This window comes from Lepeophtheirus salmonis, chromosome 1 (assembly GCF_016086655.4).
Source record: "Lepeophtheirus salmonis chromosome 1, UVic_Lsal_1.4, whole genome shotgun sequence".
NCBI classification, from domain to species: Eukaryota; Metazoa; Arthropoda; class Copepoda; order Siphonostomatoida; family Caligidae; genus Lepeophtheirus; species Lepeophtheirus salmonis.
Window position 1 is genome coordinate 6,147,513 of NC_052131.2, and position 17,270 is coordinate 6,164,782.

A 17,270-nucleotide genomic window follows, 5' to 3' on the forward strand; every position below is an offset into this window, starting at 1 on the left:
TTGTTGTACACATATATTATAGACAGTGTAACTATGTATAGGTATATTATTTAGTTAAATGTGTTTGTTTTTTATACTTACTGTCTGATGAAATCGTATCTTCTGCTAGAACATACCTAGGAATATAGCTTTGGGTACTGAGGTACTAATTTTCTGTAGAAAATTGTATTACGAGGTTGGTCTAAAAATTTTTTGACCTATTAAAGATACAAGATATTTTTTTCTTAATTTTATTTTCAACACTCTCCTTAAAACTCTACTTATCCCTGGTATGCTCCCATCTCTGTAACTCATCCAAATAGTACTCGAGGTATTTCTCTGCAAATACCTTGTTCTCGATACACTTTTTGCTTTTGTCTCAATTATTCCGCGTTGGATTCACTTAGACGTGTCAAATTTTAACACAACAAGGATTTATATACCTGCTATTGTTTAAATTTATCAAAAGGTTACACTTAAATAAGAGGATACATATCGTTTCGTTATCCACTGAATTACTACATTTTGGTGGCAAATTGAGAAGAGTGCTTACAATGTCCACCACCCGAATATTGATGCCCTGAAGAACTCCGTTCATCAGCAGTGGAGGATCATAAAAAAGGACTACGTTAAGAATATGTACAAGGGGTTCCAGAGGTACTTACAGGATGTCATTGAGGCTGATGGTGGCCAGATTCATAGTTAATGTGCATTGTTATTGTAAAATAAATGTGTTTTGGCAGCTATTTATTTATATGTTGTAAATTACAACTTATAATAGTCTCTTCTTACCACTACTTATTTATGCACTGATATAACGTTAATTTGTTGAACTCAAATTAAATTTAGTTAAGCTGTACATGATTTTGAAGTAAAACTGGACTGTTAATAAATACTAATTATGTAATTAACATAGAAGAGGTTTTGTAATTTTTCCCTGCATATTCCTTTTTGCATAAGTAAACAATAATAAACATTCCTTTAAATATTTCATCATGAGTGAGCAAGAAGCAAAAGGGCGGATGATCTCTGACCTCCTGGATGCCAAAATTGAGAGGGCAGATATTATGGACATTGTGAAATGCTCCAGGAGCCTCATTTTCAAGGTGGCCAAAATGAAAAAGGATGGAAAAGAGCTCTCAAGGAAAGGAGGAAGTGGGGGACACAACTTGAAAAGGGATTCTGAGTTTCTGGGGGATATGAGAAGAAGATTAAGGAGGATCCTACAAAATCCATGAATCGTTTCTCTAACGAGTTTGACGTGGACGAGGGACAATCAGGAGGCTGTAAAGGAGGACTTGGGGGTTTTCTCTGACACAATGACCCCACGCCACCTGTTGACAGACACTCTGAAGGAAAGGAGACTGCAGAGGAGCAAGAAAGTTCGTGCGTGGATCAAGGCAAATGGATCTAGGGTAAAAATGTTCTCTGACGAGAAGATTTTCTCGCCTTGGACCAGGTCTACAACCGTCCGAACGACCGTTGGCTTGTGAGATCACCAGAGGAGGTCAAGGGGGTTTTCCGTACAAAACATCCTACCCAATCAATGGTCTTGGGGGTCGTGGCGTCTGACGGCAAGAAGATGCCTTCCTTCTTTTTTAAAGCTGGGGAGAAAATCGGCCAGGATGCCTACTACAAGGTGCTGAAGCTCACCATACTGACATGGCTCAAGGCCCCCTACCCAGAGGACAACTATGTGTGGACCCAAGATGGTGCAACCTCACACACATCGGCCAAATGCCAGAAGTTCTGCACATACAACATGGCTGATTTTTGGCCCAAGGACATGTGGCCATCATCTTTGCCGGATTTGAACCCGTTAAACTTTTATGTGTGGGGCACTTTGGAGAGTGGACATCTCACCCGAACGTGGACTCCCTGAAGGCCGCCATTGTGAACGAGTGGAACAACTTGTCCAAGAAGTTCATCATCAACTCCTGCAAGGCTTTCTGCCACCGTGGGGAGGCTGTGATTACAGCTGAGGGCGGCCATATTGAGTGAACATGTTCACAAAGGTCGTGTCTCAAAGTTTTGTAAAAAAAATTTCAAAATTATTTATCAAAAAATAAAATTAATGACATTTTTCTAAAATCAGGGATTCAGTCCACGTTTTGCTTCCGAACCCTGTATATATTTCTACTATTAAATAACAAAGAGTGCGATCCACTAGTTGGAAAAGTGACGTAATTGTTTAACTAGTAGTTAATATTGGGTTATCGTCTTTTTATATCTTTTTAGAGGAAAGGTTGAGAGATCCAATGAAGAGAGTACCAGAAATCCCCATAATTGATCGTTCGTTATTGTACATATAAAAGTCGACAATGTTCGACCAAAAATACTCTCTATAGTTCTCTTCTTATCAATGGATCTTTTGTAAGAACTGATGGAAAGTTGAGGATGGTAAATCTCCTTCAAGGCAAAAGTAGACGAAGGAACAATTTCCCCCCAAAAATAATTATTAGTACTATTATAATCATGGAATTGTAATCGTTCAGTAATTTGACACCTCAAAACTCTTTTTAATTACAAGCCATTGTTTGAAGCATAAATCACTTGTAGGACGAGTATATATTCAGAATATGCTTTTATTAGTATGCATTACATAAGCTACTTAATTTAGTCTCAGGGTACACAAGACTAAATCTTATCAGGTGACGATGAGGGCCAGAATTCTTGGTATTTCATTCCAAAGAAGAATCTACTTTGGACTCATCCTTATGGTGCTCCTCATCCTCTTTGCGTACAACATTCCAATCAAGAACTTATTCATTCAATTCAAGAAATGGTGGTATAAGAACATAGTCCTGGAAGGAAGTGTATACGTTTCAGACAACAGTGAGTTGAATGAGCACATCGTCTTGTCTAGAGTAAGAGAACTTCCGGATTTTGAGTACTCATATCCAAATCCATATAGTTATGCTTTAATTTGGTAAGAAAGTTTGGTTATATTTTCGAGCTCTTTTATAATTATACTCGTATTTAACTCTAGGGTATCCACAAATGAGATTGAGGTCTGCTCCTCACTCGCCTCTATGCTAAAGATGCAATCTTACTTCAAAGATTCTTCCTTTCCAATTTCATATGTTTTGTTAAGTTCTATGGACACGGATTCTTTGGTGATTAAAGAACGTTGGGAGTCCTCTCGTGGTAAATTCATTCATGTACCTAAAGATAAATTGAAGTGGATTGATAAGTGAGAACAGACGAAGTCAGTTATGCATTTCTTATCCAGAACATTTTAAAAATTAGGACATCAGGAATTCGGCACTATGCTACTCAGCTCCCGTTCACTTGGATTGCACTCATAGACTCAAAAGGAATCCCTTTGATGAAATTAAAAAATATGATTGAAGAAATATTCTTCAAAAAACACATATCGCCGACCAATTCTCTCATTATCGGATATCCTCTATTCCCAATTAATGAAGAACTCTACGAGGATGCCTCGCAAAAATGGTCAAAAAATTGCTACGGTAAGAATGAGAAATTAACATAATTTATTTTTTTACTCCATAAATATTTATAAACAGCCAATATTTTATAGACATATTATTTGATAAATTATGGACTTCATATTCAAATTTCAGGCTCAATGCATCTTTTCTTAAATTACGAGAGGTTAGTAATTGGAAATTAACTTCTAGAATCTAGGTTGTACCAGGGAGATAAAGAAATATGTATTTTTTAGTCAGATAAACTAATATTTACAAATCTATTTTTTTAAATTATAATAGTCACCTTGGCCTTCACTTATTGTACAACCCTTGAATATCTGGGATGGATAAAAATAGAGTTGTAAAAAATATAACATTAGACGAGTGTAAGATCATTCGTAGTTGCTACCTGAGCAGGGTTATATTTTTTCCGAACCTACTATCAATTATCATTATTCACTATTTCTTGATGAGGGAATATTTAAGTATGAAGTGGGTGAATTTACGAATGTGAAAGACGGTATCTAAAGAAAAAAGTAAATGCACCGGTTCATGCTTGTGCTCTTTCATCTTTTTTGTTCATTATTTAATAGGTCGTGGAGATGTCAACATCTCCTTCTAAAAGAAGAATTCTCACCTATTTTTGGTGTAAATTGATTTAAAAAATGCATTACAAAATAAATATATGGGAATTTAAGTATAATTATAATATATTCCCTGGACTAATGTTATTTTATTTTGCATTCGCAATTTCCTTCCCTAAAATTGGGATGGTATTTTATTATTAAATATTCTCTGAATTATTATCATGGATTGAGTTTGTGGGTGGGGGCCTATTCTCAAAATGTAATATAAAAACATATTTACTTATTATGTAAATACAAGAATTGATATATGTATATATCAATATGATAAACTAATTTAAAGTAATTGTATTAGGGTATTGATCGCTTAGTGGGGGAAGCTATTAACCCCCCACTCCACCAATTAAGTAAAAATATTTTCTACGCATGACAATCTTAGACATCAAAATGATATATCGATAAAAAAATCCGTTTCATCATTTTGATGATATTAATGCCTTCTAATTTTATATCTTGAGAAAAAATGTATCATGAACCAAAAATAATTGAAGCTATAGACGGTGAAAAGGAGCGAAAAACATTTGAAAAGAATTATGATAATTGATAAAGACTACATATGCAGGTAAACAAACAAGTTAGACCTCAATTTCTCTTCTCTTGTACTCCCTGGTAAATGTTAAAAACATTTTCCCCTCGGCTTGTAGTAGAAATTTCATACTCTTGATCCGATTTAGGCCTCAGGTAAAGATAAATGTATGGGCAGTTGTTTTTCTTTTTTCAAAATTTGAATTTAATGTTTAAAAAAATGAGTCTCATGTTTTAAACATAATTTCGAATCCTTGTTTTATCATATGCAAAGTCATAATGCAGTGCTCTTTTTTCCGAAAATTTGGTAAATATATTCTTTAGAAAGACATTTCCATTCTTTTATTCAAAATATTTCATTTTTATTTAGAAAATGGACTATTAACCAAATTATTTACATAGTACATAATTAATATGTAATAACATATAGGATTCATCAAAATTAATTATCAGAGCTTTTATAGACGGAAACCCCTCTCCATTGGTGGACACGCATATCCTCTTCCTCCAACCTTCGAAATTTATTTTTAATCGTCTCAGCTTATATGAAGAAACAAACATTGATTTCCATCAAGCTATAAACACCGAGTTTCATTGCAACCATGAAACTTATGTTTTGGAGTTTAACTCTTCATTGAGAGATGTGGATTTACTCCATGTAATACACTCATATTCAAGGTTACTTTTGTAATAATTATATTATCTCTTTTTATGTAATTAGGGGAGAAACACGAATGCAACAGATTTAGGATTCATTTACTTTGGATTTCCTGTTGTACCTTGGAATTCATTATACGAAACAAAAATACTTCCAAAGTTAAGCCAAGATGCTAACCTCATTATTCGCGCATGGATCGATAGTCTTTTTTATATTTGTGATGATGTTTTTTGAAATATATTCGTTATTTTATCTGATAAACTGTTGTTCACTTTAGATTTCATTGCTTCATAATAATATGTAGATTCTAGTAACACACATAATTCACATTAACAAAAGCATTTCCCCATGTTGTCACCCAATTTGAATTGATTGTATTCGTGTATTGAATTCAATTTAGGACTTACATACTTAACGATCCCTTGCTGCATGCATATGTAATACTTTGATACTTGAATATTGTAAATATATTTTTTCTTCCTGACAAATTTCCGTTTTGATACAAAGCATGTTTGTATAATATGTAAGGGATAGAGTATTACTCAAACACAAAATGATAGAGAGTCTACACGAAAGTGATTCCGTTTTGAATAACAGACCTGAGGATACTTCGACTCAATACCTAGCTACAGGTTTCTCTGTCTTCATATTTGCTACCACACCTCTCAATGTTGCAATGGTTGTAATTGGACTCATGTATAAAAAGGAATGTCCTTTAGATGAGCGACTGCCTCGATATCTGCTATTTGGTGGAATTGCGGGTCTCACAATAGTCTTGGTTCGAATTTCCCTCGTCATTGCTGTTCGAAATGTTGACTGGTAAGTAGCTTATACGACAAATAAATAAACATATTCATGATACTTATTGTATAAAATACTATTCAATAAGGACTAAGAGACCCAAGGCACCCGCTGGACTTAATATGGCTCGCTCCACTATGTACTTATTCATATTATTCATTTTTATATGGAACCTCCATGGGAGTTTCCTTTTGTTTTCCTCTCACCCTGAGTTGAACGATAAAACTTCAAGTTCTTATTGCGAAGCACTAGTTATAAAATTCTCCTATATTTGGTTCACCATCTTTGACATTGCCACGATTACATCCATTCTAATTTGGTTAATTTCCCTCATTATGGGTAAGATAGCTATTTAGTTTTTTGTTAAACAGTATTTCCTTTAAGTATACAAGAAAGAGTGGATATGTACTCAAGTCGAACTTTAGTCTCATTTAACTGCGATTTTCCACTCAATTCCCATTAAATACCTAATATTAAAACACTCGCTGGCTGACTCGATTTCATATAACAAATGACTTGTAAATAAATAATTATTGTAATAGAATACACTTCCTATAGAAAAATGAATTATAGTGTTACTTAGAAATATAAATGATAGCACTTTGTATACAAATAGAGAAAATAATATTTTTTCTAATAATCATCAAATTGTTAGGAGGGCATTTACACAATTAAGGTTAACTATCATAATATTGTCAACCAAAAGTTATAATCCTGAATGTTTTTAGGTAAAAGAAACTGATGTGAAAGTGAGATACCTTCGAGTCTTTAGAAATGACCAGGGATTCCTATTACGACGACAAATCTGTTAAGACTCAATGTAGAGATATTCAAACATCAAATATTATTTTTTTTTGGTAAAAAAATATTCTAGAAAAAATAAATTCAAATATTAAATTTTTTGGAGAAAAAATTCAAAAATCCACCGCTATTCACAAAAACTAAATTTTTTTGAAAAAAAAATCAAATATTCAATTTTTTGCTCTGCTGCATCATTTTCCCAATTGACAAAAATAATCAAGTAAAAGCAAAAATTCCTTAATTTTGGGGGAGGGGACTACAGCCCCTCTATCCCACCCCCTGCAAACGCCCCTGTAATTTATAAATATATATGCGTAAAAGACATTTTTATAAAAAGAACATAAAAATAAAAAAGGATTGACCTTTTTTTAAGTCGTTTTAAGAAATAAAAATTATATTCTAAAAAAAAGATATTTATTTTTAGAAAAATTATACTTTGCCCCCCTCATGCTAAAACCGACCCTAAATAACTATCAAATTTTTTTATATAGTAAATACTAATGACTAATTAGTCAAGAATGTAGATAACTATTAATTATATGAGTGTCACTGCATCTGCTTGGGGTTATAATTATGTAAGTAAAATGGGAAACCTAACATGATAATTAATGAGCTATGTATTGTTTTGCAAAAGGTTGTATGGATCCAGACTTCCTCATCATAGCAGGAATTCCGCCACCATCTTTTCTTTTAAAAAAACGCCATAGTGATACGGAACTAATCCTCCAGGACACAACTACCAATTTCGAAAATGATAAATTCAAGAAAATTTATATTATGAATCAATTGGACCTTCATCATAATAAGCCCTACGATATCGAAAAGGGGAAATTGGATAAAAACAAAACTTTTAGTACGCCAGGAAGAGGAGATACTAGGGATGATAGTAGCAAAATTATACGAAAAATGCCAAGTTTTTCTGAATCACGGAGGGGCTCCTGTGTTTCTACCGTGATCATCACTCCACCTCAAAGATTGAATGAAGATGAAACAGAATCAAAGAAAATATTTACACTGACAGCTGTAGATGATGCTGCGTAGAAAAGTAGTCATGATAATAAAGAATAATGGTCATTTGATTAAGTAGATAATTAATTAATGATCTTTATAATTACTTAGAATTAAATACATAATCTCAAGTTTATTTATAATATTTGTTACTCTGATACAAAATTGTACTGAAGGATTTATGAAATATATTATGTAGAATGCGGATTTATAGATAATAATTCAATTTTCTGACATTATTTTTGTGAATGTTAAACAATCTTAGATAGAAAAAAATATATAAAGATAGAGGGATAAATAATTAAATTAAGAGGTGGGGAGGGGGGGGGATAGAGGAAATAACAATCAAAACAACTTTTAAGAAAGATGAAAAGATTAGAAAAAATTACGGTTCACATTATGTCTTAATTTGATAGCTTTTTTCTCTTTCAAAGGAATAAATCGAATACTTTTAGGACTCGTATTGGCTAAAATGCTTGATAAATCTGTATCTTCATCTGTATCTGAAGATGAGGAACTTTGAATTAAATCAATCTCATCGACGAATGAATTTTTGTCTGATGAATGAACCTGAGTCATCCCATTGGCCATTTCAATGAGAACACGATCCAACCACGTGACATTATTTGGATAGATGAGACCTCCTTCATAGAATCCCAGATGGCCACCATGTTTTTGCTCAATAAAGATAAATTTTTCATTTTTCTCTATAGACAAATGATAAAAAGATAAAAGTAGTCATATTAATTAAGTCGTATATAAGCGTTAGTCTACTCTATATATAAACATGGAACAACGATGATACCTGATTCTTTTCTTGCTAATGCAGTCAATGGAGGTGGAACAATGGGATCATCTGCAGCATTCAAAAAAATCATGGGGACCTTAATCCCGCCAAAATAATGAACAGAGCTACTGTTTCTATAAAATGCTTCTACACTATCAAAATTGTACAATTTTCTTGTATAGCTGTCATCTAAATCGACGAGGGTTGCTGAGTACCATACATCCTTCTCATTGATACATTTTTCTCGCTTAATTTGTTCTGTAAATAGCTGTTTTTGCCACCTCCGGAGAATAGCTTTCATATTCTCAGTCATAGCGAATAAATATAATCTGCGAAATCCTTCCCAGTCCAGCATATATTTGGACGCTCTAAAACGTAAAAATTACATTTTACATTCAGTGTTTATAAAACAAGTATTTAAAAGAGCTTTCTTTAAAAGCATACCTGGCTGCATCATATCCTTGGCAAATGGAGATCCCACCGATTATATTTTTAGGTTTCACTCTCCCTTCTTCACCCAGATATTTTGTAATAAGATTACCACCCATTGAGAACCCTACAGATAGCATAAGAGTTCCTGGAAATCTTCTAATTAGGTCCTGAACCATACCCTCATAGTCATTTGTATTACCTGAAGAAAAAGAGGATAGAGAGTTTGTCTTGTAAATGGCTAATTAAATGTCTTTGAATACCGTAACTAAATATCCTAGGAGATGTGACTGGTACATTTTTAAGGACTCCTATATGATTTAAAACAGCAACTCGATATCCTCCCAGTTGTGCTTCTTGAACAACCCGTCGAATATATACGGAATCACTCGAGTTCCCAATCCCTGGGCATATAGCCAGCGTATAATCACCTAATAAAATATAATAAAAGATGAAGCAAGAGTTCAATTAAAGAATAGAAGTGTTCTTTTTGACTACGGTTTAGAACGTGTTGCCCTGCTGCGGGATAGAGATCATATGTGACTGTTGTACCATCTATATGCTTAAAATAATAGCGCTTTCCATTGAGAAATGGGCAGTGAATTTGACTCAAAACTCCTTGAATAATCGTTTGCACATGTCCACTGAATCCCCATAGCCGTGTGGGAACATATCTATAGCATGCAAAATATTAATTATTTAATATATAGGACAGATATAAACAACGAACAAGAATATTGATAAGACAGAGACTGAACTTACGGTTGACACAGCGTGGGAGCATGTTGAAGGATTTGTTCGATAAATTTGGCATTGGCACTGTAGAAGAGTGACTTTTGAGGACTCGTGTTCACGTTAAGGATTTTAAAGAGAATGCAAAGGATGAGGGCTACGAGGACAAGTAAGTACATGATGTTTCATGTGCTACAGTACTAGTTATTGATTAATAATATTATACTATTAGGAATAATAAATAAATATGAAATGATAGTTCGTCAAACTTCTTTGATCAAACTCTTGTTTAATATTTATTTATTATGAAGCTCGCTTCAATCTTCCTCTTTTATCTTGTTTCTTTCCACATTTGATTCAATTTGAAGTAGCCTCGATATAAAGAATGTTAAATGTACTGAAGGAGTAAGCGTAGTAACTTTGGTGCATCTCTCAATCAGCATCAACATAGAGGAGCGCATACATACGGCATTGTAATATTGAGATTACTCATATGGGCGTGCGTTACTTGTCATTTCTTTCTTTATTTTTATTTTTATAGAATGTGCATATTAATTTGTATTTCTTAATTAAGAATTCCTTTGCCCAAGAGCCCATTTCATGTGATGACTCGATGAATGATAGTATTAGACTCAAAAAGAGCACCTCCACGGGAATTAAGGAACCAGAGTAACCAAGATTTCAATAAATTACTTGACCAATTCGATTGTACTTCTCCAACCCCCACATTTTGAGTAGCTGATTCACTTTCTTTCCCTGGCTAGCTCTTATTAATTGACTCCTCCCCCATCCATGCCTATTTTCTCTTAGTTATGTTATAAATAATAAGAGTTCTCGACGTTCACATGCATGTCTGCTGACTTTAGAGTCAGATAGCCCCTTTCTTAATTGCTTTCCCTCCCTAATGATTAACTCTAAGTAATAAGTTATACTTAATAACCAAGTGTAATTATGAATATGTATACAATATATACAATTATATAACTGATTGATTAGTCATTTGACAAATAATGACATCCTCGCGGGTTACTATTGACTTGAATGCATGCTAGTTTATCCTTCATAGCGAAGAACAGTTGTCAAAATAGACATAATATAGACACTAAAGTAGACAAAACGCTTTCTATCAACATGATGGGCCTATCTAGACCTTCTTTGATGGAGTTTTACTTTGTTGCCCTCCATATCTTTCAATTTTAAGGCTAGGTTAAAGTGAAGTTGTGAATTAGTTATTCCATACATAAGCACACACTATACATGTTCATAGTCTTTATTCGGTTTTGTGCTGTGAATATCTTAGACCAGTGGTTCCCAAATTGGAGTCTTAGTGTCTTTCAAGGGGAAATTATTCTTTTTAAACGACTTATTTATAAAAGTATTGTCTATTTACCCATCTATTATATTATAAATGGATCACCATGCAACTAAAATTGTATTTAATTAATTTGAGAACTGATTAATTATAATTATTTACCAATTACAGAAAATTTCCAGTTTTTTCCTAATTATTCCACTTCTTTTTTAGTTACTTATACTGTGTAATTCACATGAGATGTATATTAGAGTACAAATAAGTTCAAATACTTGAAATAATTAATATGATGATTAATTGATGTCACAATCCCTTTAAACCTGTTAAATGAATTTGATTGCAATCGAAGTTTATAGTCAGAAGCCGAAAAAAATGCGTGCATTGAGTATAGAAAAAAAAAAGTTATTGATTTATCTATATTTTTATTCATTTTCAATCAGTGTTGAATGCTGATACATGATTTTTCTCTTCCAAATAGGATCAGATACTATTTGTGTATAAATTATAAAATAAAATAATTTCTAGAAAATATGTTATATTTGTAAATAAGTTAATTTTTTAAAGCACGGAGTACCCGTGCTAGTAGACCGTTCCGCAATAACAGAATAACATTACTGTGCAATACAATCATTACTATAATTTGTAAGAGATTAATCCTTTCGTGTGATTACTCGTGAAGAGGAACACTTAAAGGCTTCCCTTTGGGATCATCATATCGAGTTGGTGTATTTAAATTTAGCATCATATTTACTGACCAAAGGAATATCAGAACAAGTATAAGGACGATGAATAATATTTCCCATATTTTTGCTGATATAAGTGGATCACAGTCCCAACTATACCCAAATCTAGGTTGTGTTCCATTTAAAGATCCAACATCATAAGGTTGCACTAGTAATCCTGGAAACTCTAGACCAAGTACCAGGGTGCCTACTTCTTGCTTGCTAGGATCACTTGTAAATATTTGTTTATTACAATACCAAGAGAGTTTCTTCGAAGGACTACCTGTCGTGTATCCTCGCCCATAGGCTCTATCAACTTCACTTGTGGTATATCCAGTCTTGATGTATGGTCTCAAAACCGTTTTACCCGAAATCGGCTTAGGGGTCGAACCGTTTAGTACTTTACCTTCGACTGTTGTAGAAATTGTAATTAGAGTCCATTTAATTTTGTCAAGTTGGAATTGAAGATTAAATGTTACTTCAGTGAGAAGAGATGCATTATTTTTTAAACCTGGCAAATATAAATATTTAATAATAATAAAATTAATTAAAATATTTGATAAAATGAAGAAAATCTCAGTTGTTACCGTGGCACTGGATCCCAGAGTAGGCAACATTAATACTTGAAAGTATAGTAGAATTGTCTCCAGGACTTGAGGATGAAGTAACAATAGGCACTACGTCCGTAATTATATCCACACTCTCTATTATACTTCCAAGTTTTTTCTGTGGATTTAATTCGTAGAAATGGACTCTTAAGGGGCCACTAAGCTGCATCAGAACGGCAGATCCATTAAAACGATAAGGATTTAGTTTTTTCTCTAAAGGCACTGTTTGAGCCTTATCTTGAGCAAAACACAATCCAATCCTTAGAAGCAAGACAATCAATGAATTTTTTAAATACATCACTGAGTGAAAAGATGAATGATGACCAAAACTCCCCCAAAAAATGAATTATTATTTATTAGTAATAATTAAGTTGCTTTTGCAGTTTACAGCTAACTGACAGCCAACAGCAGTAGCTACCTATTCCATTTCACTTGTAAGTTGTTGACGTCATCAACCTTAGGTGTTTTTATATAAAAATCATGATTCTCATTCATGGTATGTCACATAGCATAGGCAATAGCTAGGTAGTTCATAAAAAAGTAACTACTCTTAATGCTAGCCTCTATAGAATTAATAGTTAATTAGTAATAAGCAGTATCTTCTTACTAATTGTTACAAGATATTTAAGATTAGCATAATCCAAGTACATTTAGACATTGGTGGATCTTCAATCTTGCACCTAACACTGTTATTTTTTTTATTAATAAAGGATTTCGAATTTAATACTATGCACTATATATCTCTAACCGTATATTACAAACAATTTAACTGTAGCAATACATTTGAGTTCAGTTCAGTCACAGAGGTTCTCAATGTTTTTAATCCATACCACACTTCATCAATGAGCTCTCATTGATTTTACTTCCAGAGAGTAGTACTCCATTCAAAAATAACTAGATCAAATACAGACGAAAAAAATACCAGTCTTTTACTTGGTTACTTATATGATATAAATGTAAAATAAAAGTCTATGGCCCCTAGGTTTTAGAGCTACTCTTCTAGCGCCATTTATTTTTTTCTACTGAAAGAGGCAGTAGACACATTTTGTGGAAGTCTCATCAATAACACAATCAACATATTTTAGAAGAATTCGAACGTGATATATATTACTATTAGGTATTATGTGTAGTTTATCGACAATTATCTCGAACCTTCGACAAGAAACGAGATCTTATTTAAATAAAAATTAAGAAGATGGAATACATCTTAGAAAATATTAATTTATTTCATATTTTTCGAAGTTACATTTCTATGGAGGAAATGAAAGAAGGATTCACTACGTCTCCATGCTTTGATGGATATCAAATCAAGTATAGAGCTGAAACGAATATTTATAAAACAATCGAGGTCAATAAGTCTCTTGTGTGTGTGAGTGTGTATACATATATAGATAGATAGGATAGTTTTAACTCAGTAATTATAATTTCTTTAGAAAAATATCCCTCTCATTCTCCGACAGGTCCCTTGCCTAGGAAACAAGATGTTTAATTTATTGACATATTGATTAAGATTATTGGATGATTTAAGAATGGATCCGAGGTAGGTCATGAGTGCAACATCGTTATATTGAGAGTAAAACTCAGGTTTGAAACGCGAACTCTCAAGTACTGGTAACCGATCAGCTAGTGCCTTTGCTTCACGCAAAATTTCATGATTATGAGGAAGTTCTCCAGATTGAACTGCTTTTACATACTCTAGAATAACTTTGACACGAGAGGCAAGCATTTTGATGGCAGAGTGCTGAACAACTACATGCTCAGATACTTTCGAGTAATTCGACTCATCGTCGTCACGAGAAATACGGGCCACATGATCCAATCCAATCCTTTCTGCCTCTTCTGTTGCAAGGGTGAAGGATAGCTTGACAAAGAGCATTCCATGTCCTCCAACCAAATCAAAGAGAGACTCATACATGTTGACGGGAAGGTCGCTTTGTCGAGCAAGGGGATTCATTTGCAGGAAGAGGGGACTTTCGTTGAACTCAGTGATTTGTCTATGTATTTCTAAATCCGAGGAAGTTGGGAGCTCTCCCGTGGAGTACCATCCCAGGAAATCCATGTCTGTGAAGACCTGTTTGAACTGCTCTTCCTTGGCTTTGTAGTATTCCATATCAATGATGACTTTCTCTTCAATCATGTTGTAATCTAACTCAAATGAATTCATGATTTCAATGTCACGACCCTTTTGCTTCCCAATGATGGCCCCGTAGACCTGTGTGGCTGAGCCAGTCTGCGCCTTTGTCCTCGTCCAATGCTCAGATATATTCATAATTACAAGCCTATTCAAATAATAATCAATACATCATGAGTAATCAAACAAGAAGCCAGAGCCAGCGCCTTTCTCCCAAATCAACTTACGGATGCAGAGATACAGACACGGTTCCTTGAGTACCATTTGAAGCCATCACGGACTTTTCCCCACTGGCGTCAGAAGAAGTTGTTGCTGCACTACTCAACACCCCACTAGCTCCAGTCTCAGAACTACAACCCTCAGGGGCGGCGGTGGCATCCATCTCCATGCCTATAACTTCCAAATCACTTCAATTCTATTTGAAAGCAAATAATGGGATCACAAGGATCACTCCGAATAAGTACACATAAGTGACGAGACACAATAATCAATTATTATTATAAAAATAACCATCAATGAAAAAAAAGCTGAGTTTAAGTTAATAGTAATAGATACAAAAAATTAGTTAGTTATGTTAACAGTCTTACTCAAATTCAATACAACTGTTCGAACTCTCCTTTCCGTAGAATTTCTCAGCTCATCCCAGCAACACCGTCACAAATAAACAAACAATATTCAATAATAGAGCTCTATGGCTCTCAAACTTGAAGAGAGAGATATATATTTATATATATATCACAGTAGAGATTGAAATCCAGTAGAATCATTGATCTCTCTAAGGAGAATCAATAATTCTACTAGTAGAGATTACAATCCTATTCTCTCCTAGGACAAATTACAATTTTACAAACGGATATAGAAGTAATGAATCTTTGAAGAGGTTGCGTGTTTCAAAGTATGACGACAAGTCATACCCCTCTATGGTAGTGTATATATATTGCAATATTGTACAAAAATTATTCTTTCATTGCCGATTTCTTTTCTTTTTTTTCGTGAAAATTATGCTTAGTATAATGCTGGGAATTGTGATTCCTTTTAGTGAACTGACTAAAAAGATTTGTTCATTGCATGAATCACTTCTTAAATACCCCCCTCCAATAAAAATAATTTGTTAGCATTTTTTAGAATGATTCAAACTGATCTAAAAAAACCTGAATAGTCAGATTATGTATTTATTTGGATCAAACTGCATTGAATCCAAATTAATATTAAAGAATATAAGCTGGCTGACTTTAGTTGGGATCAGTTCAATATTCCTTATATCCTAAAACTTTCATATTGCATGAATAATGAAATAAAATCTTTAACTTGTGTTTTAGTTAACCCAATACTAATGTAAGGATTCATTTTAGTTAATAAATTATCTTTAGTAAAGAAAACCTGCATAACTGGTAGAACAGGATGTATTTTTGGATACCATATGTGATTTACGATGCTCAGGGAAGCGGCTGTGGAAGAATTTTTTCATTTAATAGTTTGAGTAGACTCAAGTGAACTGCTACCTGAATTTACGAAATATGAATAATCTGTAAAGGATTCAGTTATTTTATTAAATAAGTTCTTTTCATGACTCAGTTCTTTTAAAGATTCAATTTTTTTTGTTAATCAGTTCTTTTGTTAAAACAGTTCAGTTGAATGATATATTCTAGAAATCTAATACTAGTCCCAGCATTATCCTATGAATGATGATGATTGTTGTAACTTGTAGGATTTAATCCAGAGTTGAGCTTGAAGCAAGGGAGAGTAAGTGGTCCTGAAGAAGAGAGTGAGGGGACCGAGCAATTAGCTTAATTGTTTACGTAGATTTGAATTGTGGAAAAAGAAAGAAAAGAAGAGAAAAGAGGATTATTAAATTGATGATTGTCGATGGATGAGAAGAAATAGGAGCGAGTAGTAATACAAATAGACGATGAAGAAGAGGAGTAATTACGGAATTTACTTATACTTCCCAATGTATAAATAATATCAACTTATTCTATTTCTAATCACTATTAAAGATTTATCATGACGTCATTTCTAATCCATAAACAATCATTTGTATCTGTCTCCCATCCATCGATAATAATCACTCATCTTAAGTTCCGATTGGCCACTCCCAAGCCCCCCCCTCTACAGCCCTATAAAAAACTAGTGTAGAAACATTAACCGTGCGACGTCATTAAATATCCTTCTTCAAAGTGGGGAAAAAATCAAAATGTCCAGGAATAAATTTTACGGGGAATAAAATTACCGGTCAGACTTGGCATCATATTTCGAAAACACGCAACCTCTTCAAACATTCAATGCTACCATCTCCCTGAATACAATTGTAATTTGTCCTAAGAGAGAATAGGTTTTTAATCTCTACTAGTAGAATTATTGATTTTCCTAGGAGACATCATAATCATAATCTGTCCTAGGACAGATAACGATCATGATCCCTCCTAGGAGAATCAACGATTCTACTGGATTTCAATATCTACTGTGACATATATATCCGATATCGATATAATTGTACATAGTTCCCTTAAATAGTTCTTCCAATTAAACTCTATTTAGATTACTCCAAAAGGGAAAAAAATATTAAATAGATACTAAACTCAGTCTACTGTATTTAATGTCATATTTTATTGAAAGTGCACATTAAAAGTATGAAAGTACATTAAATTAAGAACATAAAATCTTCCTGGTGCTCATTTATCTGTATTTTATTTCATACG

General features: G+C 33.5%; 5 protein-coding genes across 11 annotated transcripts; 2 read left to right on the forward strand and 3 right to left on the reverse strand.

Annotated features, from left to right (window-relative positions):
* Positions 1-954: 954 nt before the first annotated feature.
* LOC121115372 (uncharacterized) lies at positions 955-5,501 on the forward strand. Of its 6 annotated transcripts, none has more exons than XM_071887525.1 (7): positions 992-2,162; positions 2,218-2,908; positions 2,969-3,172; positions 3,229-3,452; positions 3,524-3,597; positions 5,013-5,240; positions 5,304-5,501. In XM_071887525.1, exons 2-7 carry the CDS (start codon positions 2,637-2,639, stop codon positions 5,472-5,474), a joined length of 1,173 nt encoding a protein of 390 aa, XP_071743626.1. In that variant the 5' UTR covers positions 992-2,162; positions 2,218-2,636; the 3' UTR covers positions 5,475-5,501. The 6 variants fall into 6 exon arrangements, with proteins under 6 accessions (XP_071743635.1, XP_071743626.1, XP_071743631.1 ...); XM_071887530.1 differs by having other exon boundaries at positions 3,567-3,597; positions 5,036-5,240; XM_071887527.1 differs by lacking the exon at positions 992-2,162 and having other exon boundaries at positions 2,400-2,534; positions 2,600-2,908.
* A 191-nt stretch (positions 5,502-5,692) lies between these two features.
* Positions 5,693-8,057, forward strand: LOC139905104 (uncharacterized). The gene is made up of 3 exons (XM_071887547.1): positions 5,693-6,059; positions 6,130-6,380; positions 7,477-8,057. Exons 1-3 carry the CDS (start codon positions 5,794-5,796, stop codon positions 7,881-7,883), a joined length of 924 nt encoding a protein of 307 aa, XP_071743648.1. The 5' UTR covers positions 5,693-5,793; the 3' UTR covers positions 7,884-8,057.
* On the reverse strand, positions 7,922-10,586 carry LOC121115361 (abhydrolase domain-containing protein 2). The gene is made up of 6 exons (XM_040709586.2): positions 9,829-10,586; positions 9,565-9,740; positions 9,330-9,497; positions 9,082-9,268; positions 8,656-9,005; positions 7,922-8,557 (listed from the first exon to the last, which is right to left on the reverse strand). Exons 1-6 carry the CDS (start codon positions 9,975-9,977, stop codon positions 8,226-8,228), a joined length of 1,362 nt encoding a protein of 453 aa, XP_040565520.1. The 5' UTR covers positions 9,978-10,586; the 3' UTR covers positions 7,922-8,225.
* Positions 10,587-11,512: 926 nt separating this feature from the next.
* Positions 11,513-12,857, reverse strand: VhaAC45 (Vacuolar H[+] ATPase AC45 accessory subunit). The gene is made up of 2 exons (XM_040709627.2): positions 12,420-12,857; positions 11,513-12,343 (listed from the first exon to the last, which is right to left on the reverse strand). The coding sequence occupies exons 1-2, from the start codon at positions 12,736-12,738 to the stop codon at positions 11,778-11,780; spliced, it is 885 nt and encodes a 294-aa protein (XP_040565561.1). The 5' UTR covers positions 12,739-12,857; the 3' UTR covers positions 11,513-11,777.
* A 784-nt stretch (positions 12,858-13,641) lies between these two features.
* On the reverse strand, positions 13,642-15,620 carry CSN6 (COP9 signalosome subunit 6). 2 transcript variants are annotated; one of them, XM_040709624.2, is made up of 3 exons: positions 15,159-15,620; positions 14,799-14,986; positions 13,642-14,719 (listed from the first exon to the last, which is right to left on the reverse strand). In XM_040709624.2, exons 2-3 carry the CDS (start codon positions 14,957-14,959, stop codon positions 13,870-13,872), a joined length of 1,011 nt encoding a protein of 336 aa, XP_040565558.1. In that variant the 5' UTR covers positions 14,960-14,986; positions 15,159-15,620; the 3' UTR covers positions 13,642-13,869. The 2 variants fall into 2 exon arrangements, with proteins under 2 accessions (XP_040565558.1, XP_040565551.1); XM_040709617.2 differs by having other exon boundaries at positions 14,799-15,098; positions 15,159-15,470.
* Positions 15,621-17,270: the final 1,650 nt, after the last annotated feature.

What these genes read in the sequence shown, in the direction of transcription:
- LOC121115372 (XM_071887525.1), top strand. Translation starts at nt 2,637, where the DNA reads ATGAGGGCCAGAATTCTTGGTATTTCATTCCAAAGAAGAATCTACTTT. An exon ending in CTTTTCTTAAATTACGAGAG is followed by an intron (nt 3,598 to 5,012) that starts GTTAGTAATTGG and finishes AATAACATATAG; the next exon opens with GATTCATCAAAATTAATTAT. An exon ending in GAGATGTGGATTTACTCCAT is followed by an intron (nt 5,241 to 5,303) that starts GTAATACACTCA and finishes TTATGTAATTAG; the next exon opens with GGGAGAAACACGAATGCAAC.
- LOC139905104 (XM_071887547.1), top strand. Translation starts at nt 5,794, where the DNA reads ATGATAGAGAGTCTACACGAAAGTGATTCCGTTTTGAATAACAGACCT. An exon ending in GCTGTTCGAAATGTTGACTG is followed by an intron (nt 6,060 to 6,129) that starts GTAAGTAGCTTA and finishes CTATTCAATAAG; the next exon opens with GACTAAGAGACCCAAGGCAC. An exon ending in GTTAATTTCCCTCATTATGG is followed by an intron (nt 6,381 to 7,476) that starts GTAAGATAGCTA and finishes GTTTTGCAAAAG; the next exon opens with GTTGTATGGATCCAGACTTC.
- LOC121115361 (XM_040709586.2), bottom strand. Translation starts at nt 9,977, where the DNA reads ATGTACTTACTTGTCCTCGTAGCCCTCATCCTTTGCATTCTCTTTAAA. An exon ending in AGGGCAACACGTTCTAAACC is followed by an intron (nt 9,498 to 9,564) that starts GTAGTCAAAAAG and finishes ATATTTTATTAG; the next exon opens with GTGATTATACGCTGGCTATA. An exon ending in CAAGGATATGATGCAGCCAG is followed by an intron (nt 9,006 to 9,081) that starts GTATGCTTTTAA and finishes TTTACGTTTTAG; the next exon opens with AGCGTCCAAATATATGCTGG.
- VhaAC45 (XM_040709627.2), bottom strand. Translation starts at nt 12,738, where the DNA reads ATGTATTTAAAAAATTCATTGATTGTCTTGCTTCTAAGGATTGGATTG. An exon ending in CTCTGGGATCCAGTGCCACG is followed by an intron (nt 12,344 to 12,419) that starts GTAACAACTGAG and finishes TATATTTGCCAG; the next exon opens with GTTTAAAAAATAATGCATCT.
- CSN6 (XM_040709624.2), bottom strand. Translation starts at nt 14,959, where the DNA reads ATGGAGATGGATGCCACCGCCGCCCCTGAGGGTTGTAGTTCTGAGACT. An exon ending in GTGTCTGTATCTCTGCATCC is followed by an intron (nt 14,720 to 14,798) that starts GTAAGTTGATTT and finishes TTATTTGAATAG; the next exon opens with GCTTGTAATTATGAATATAT.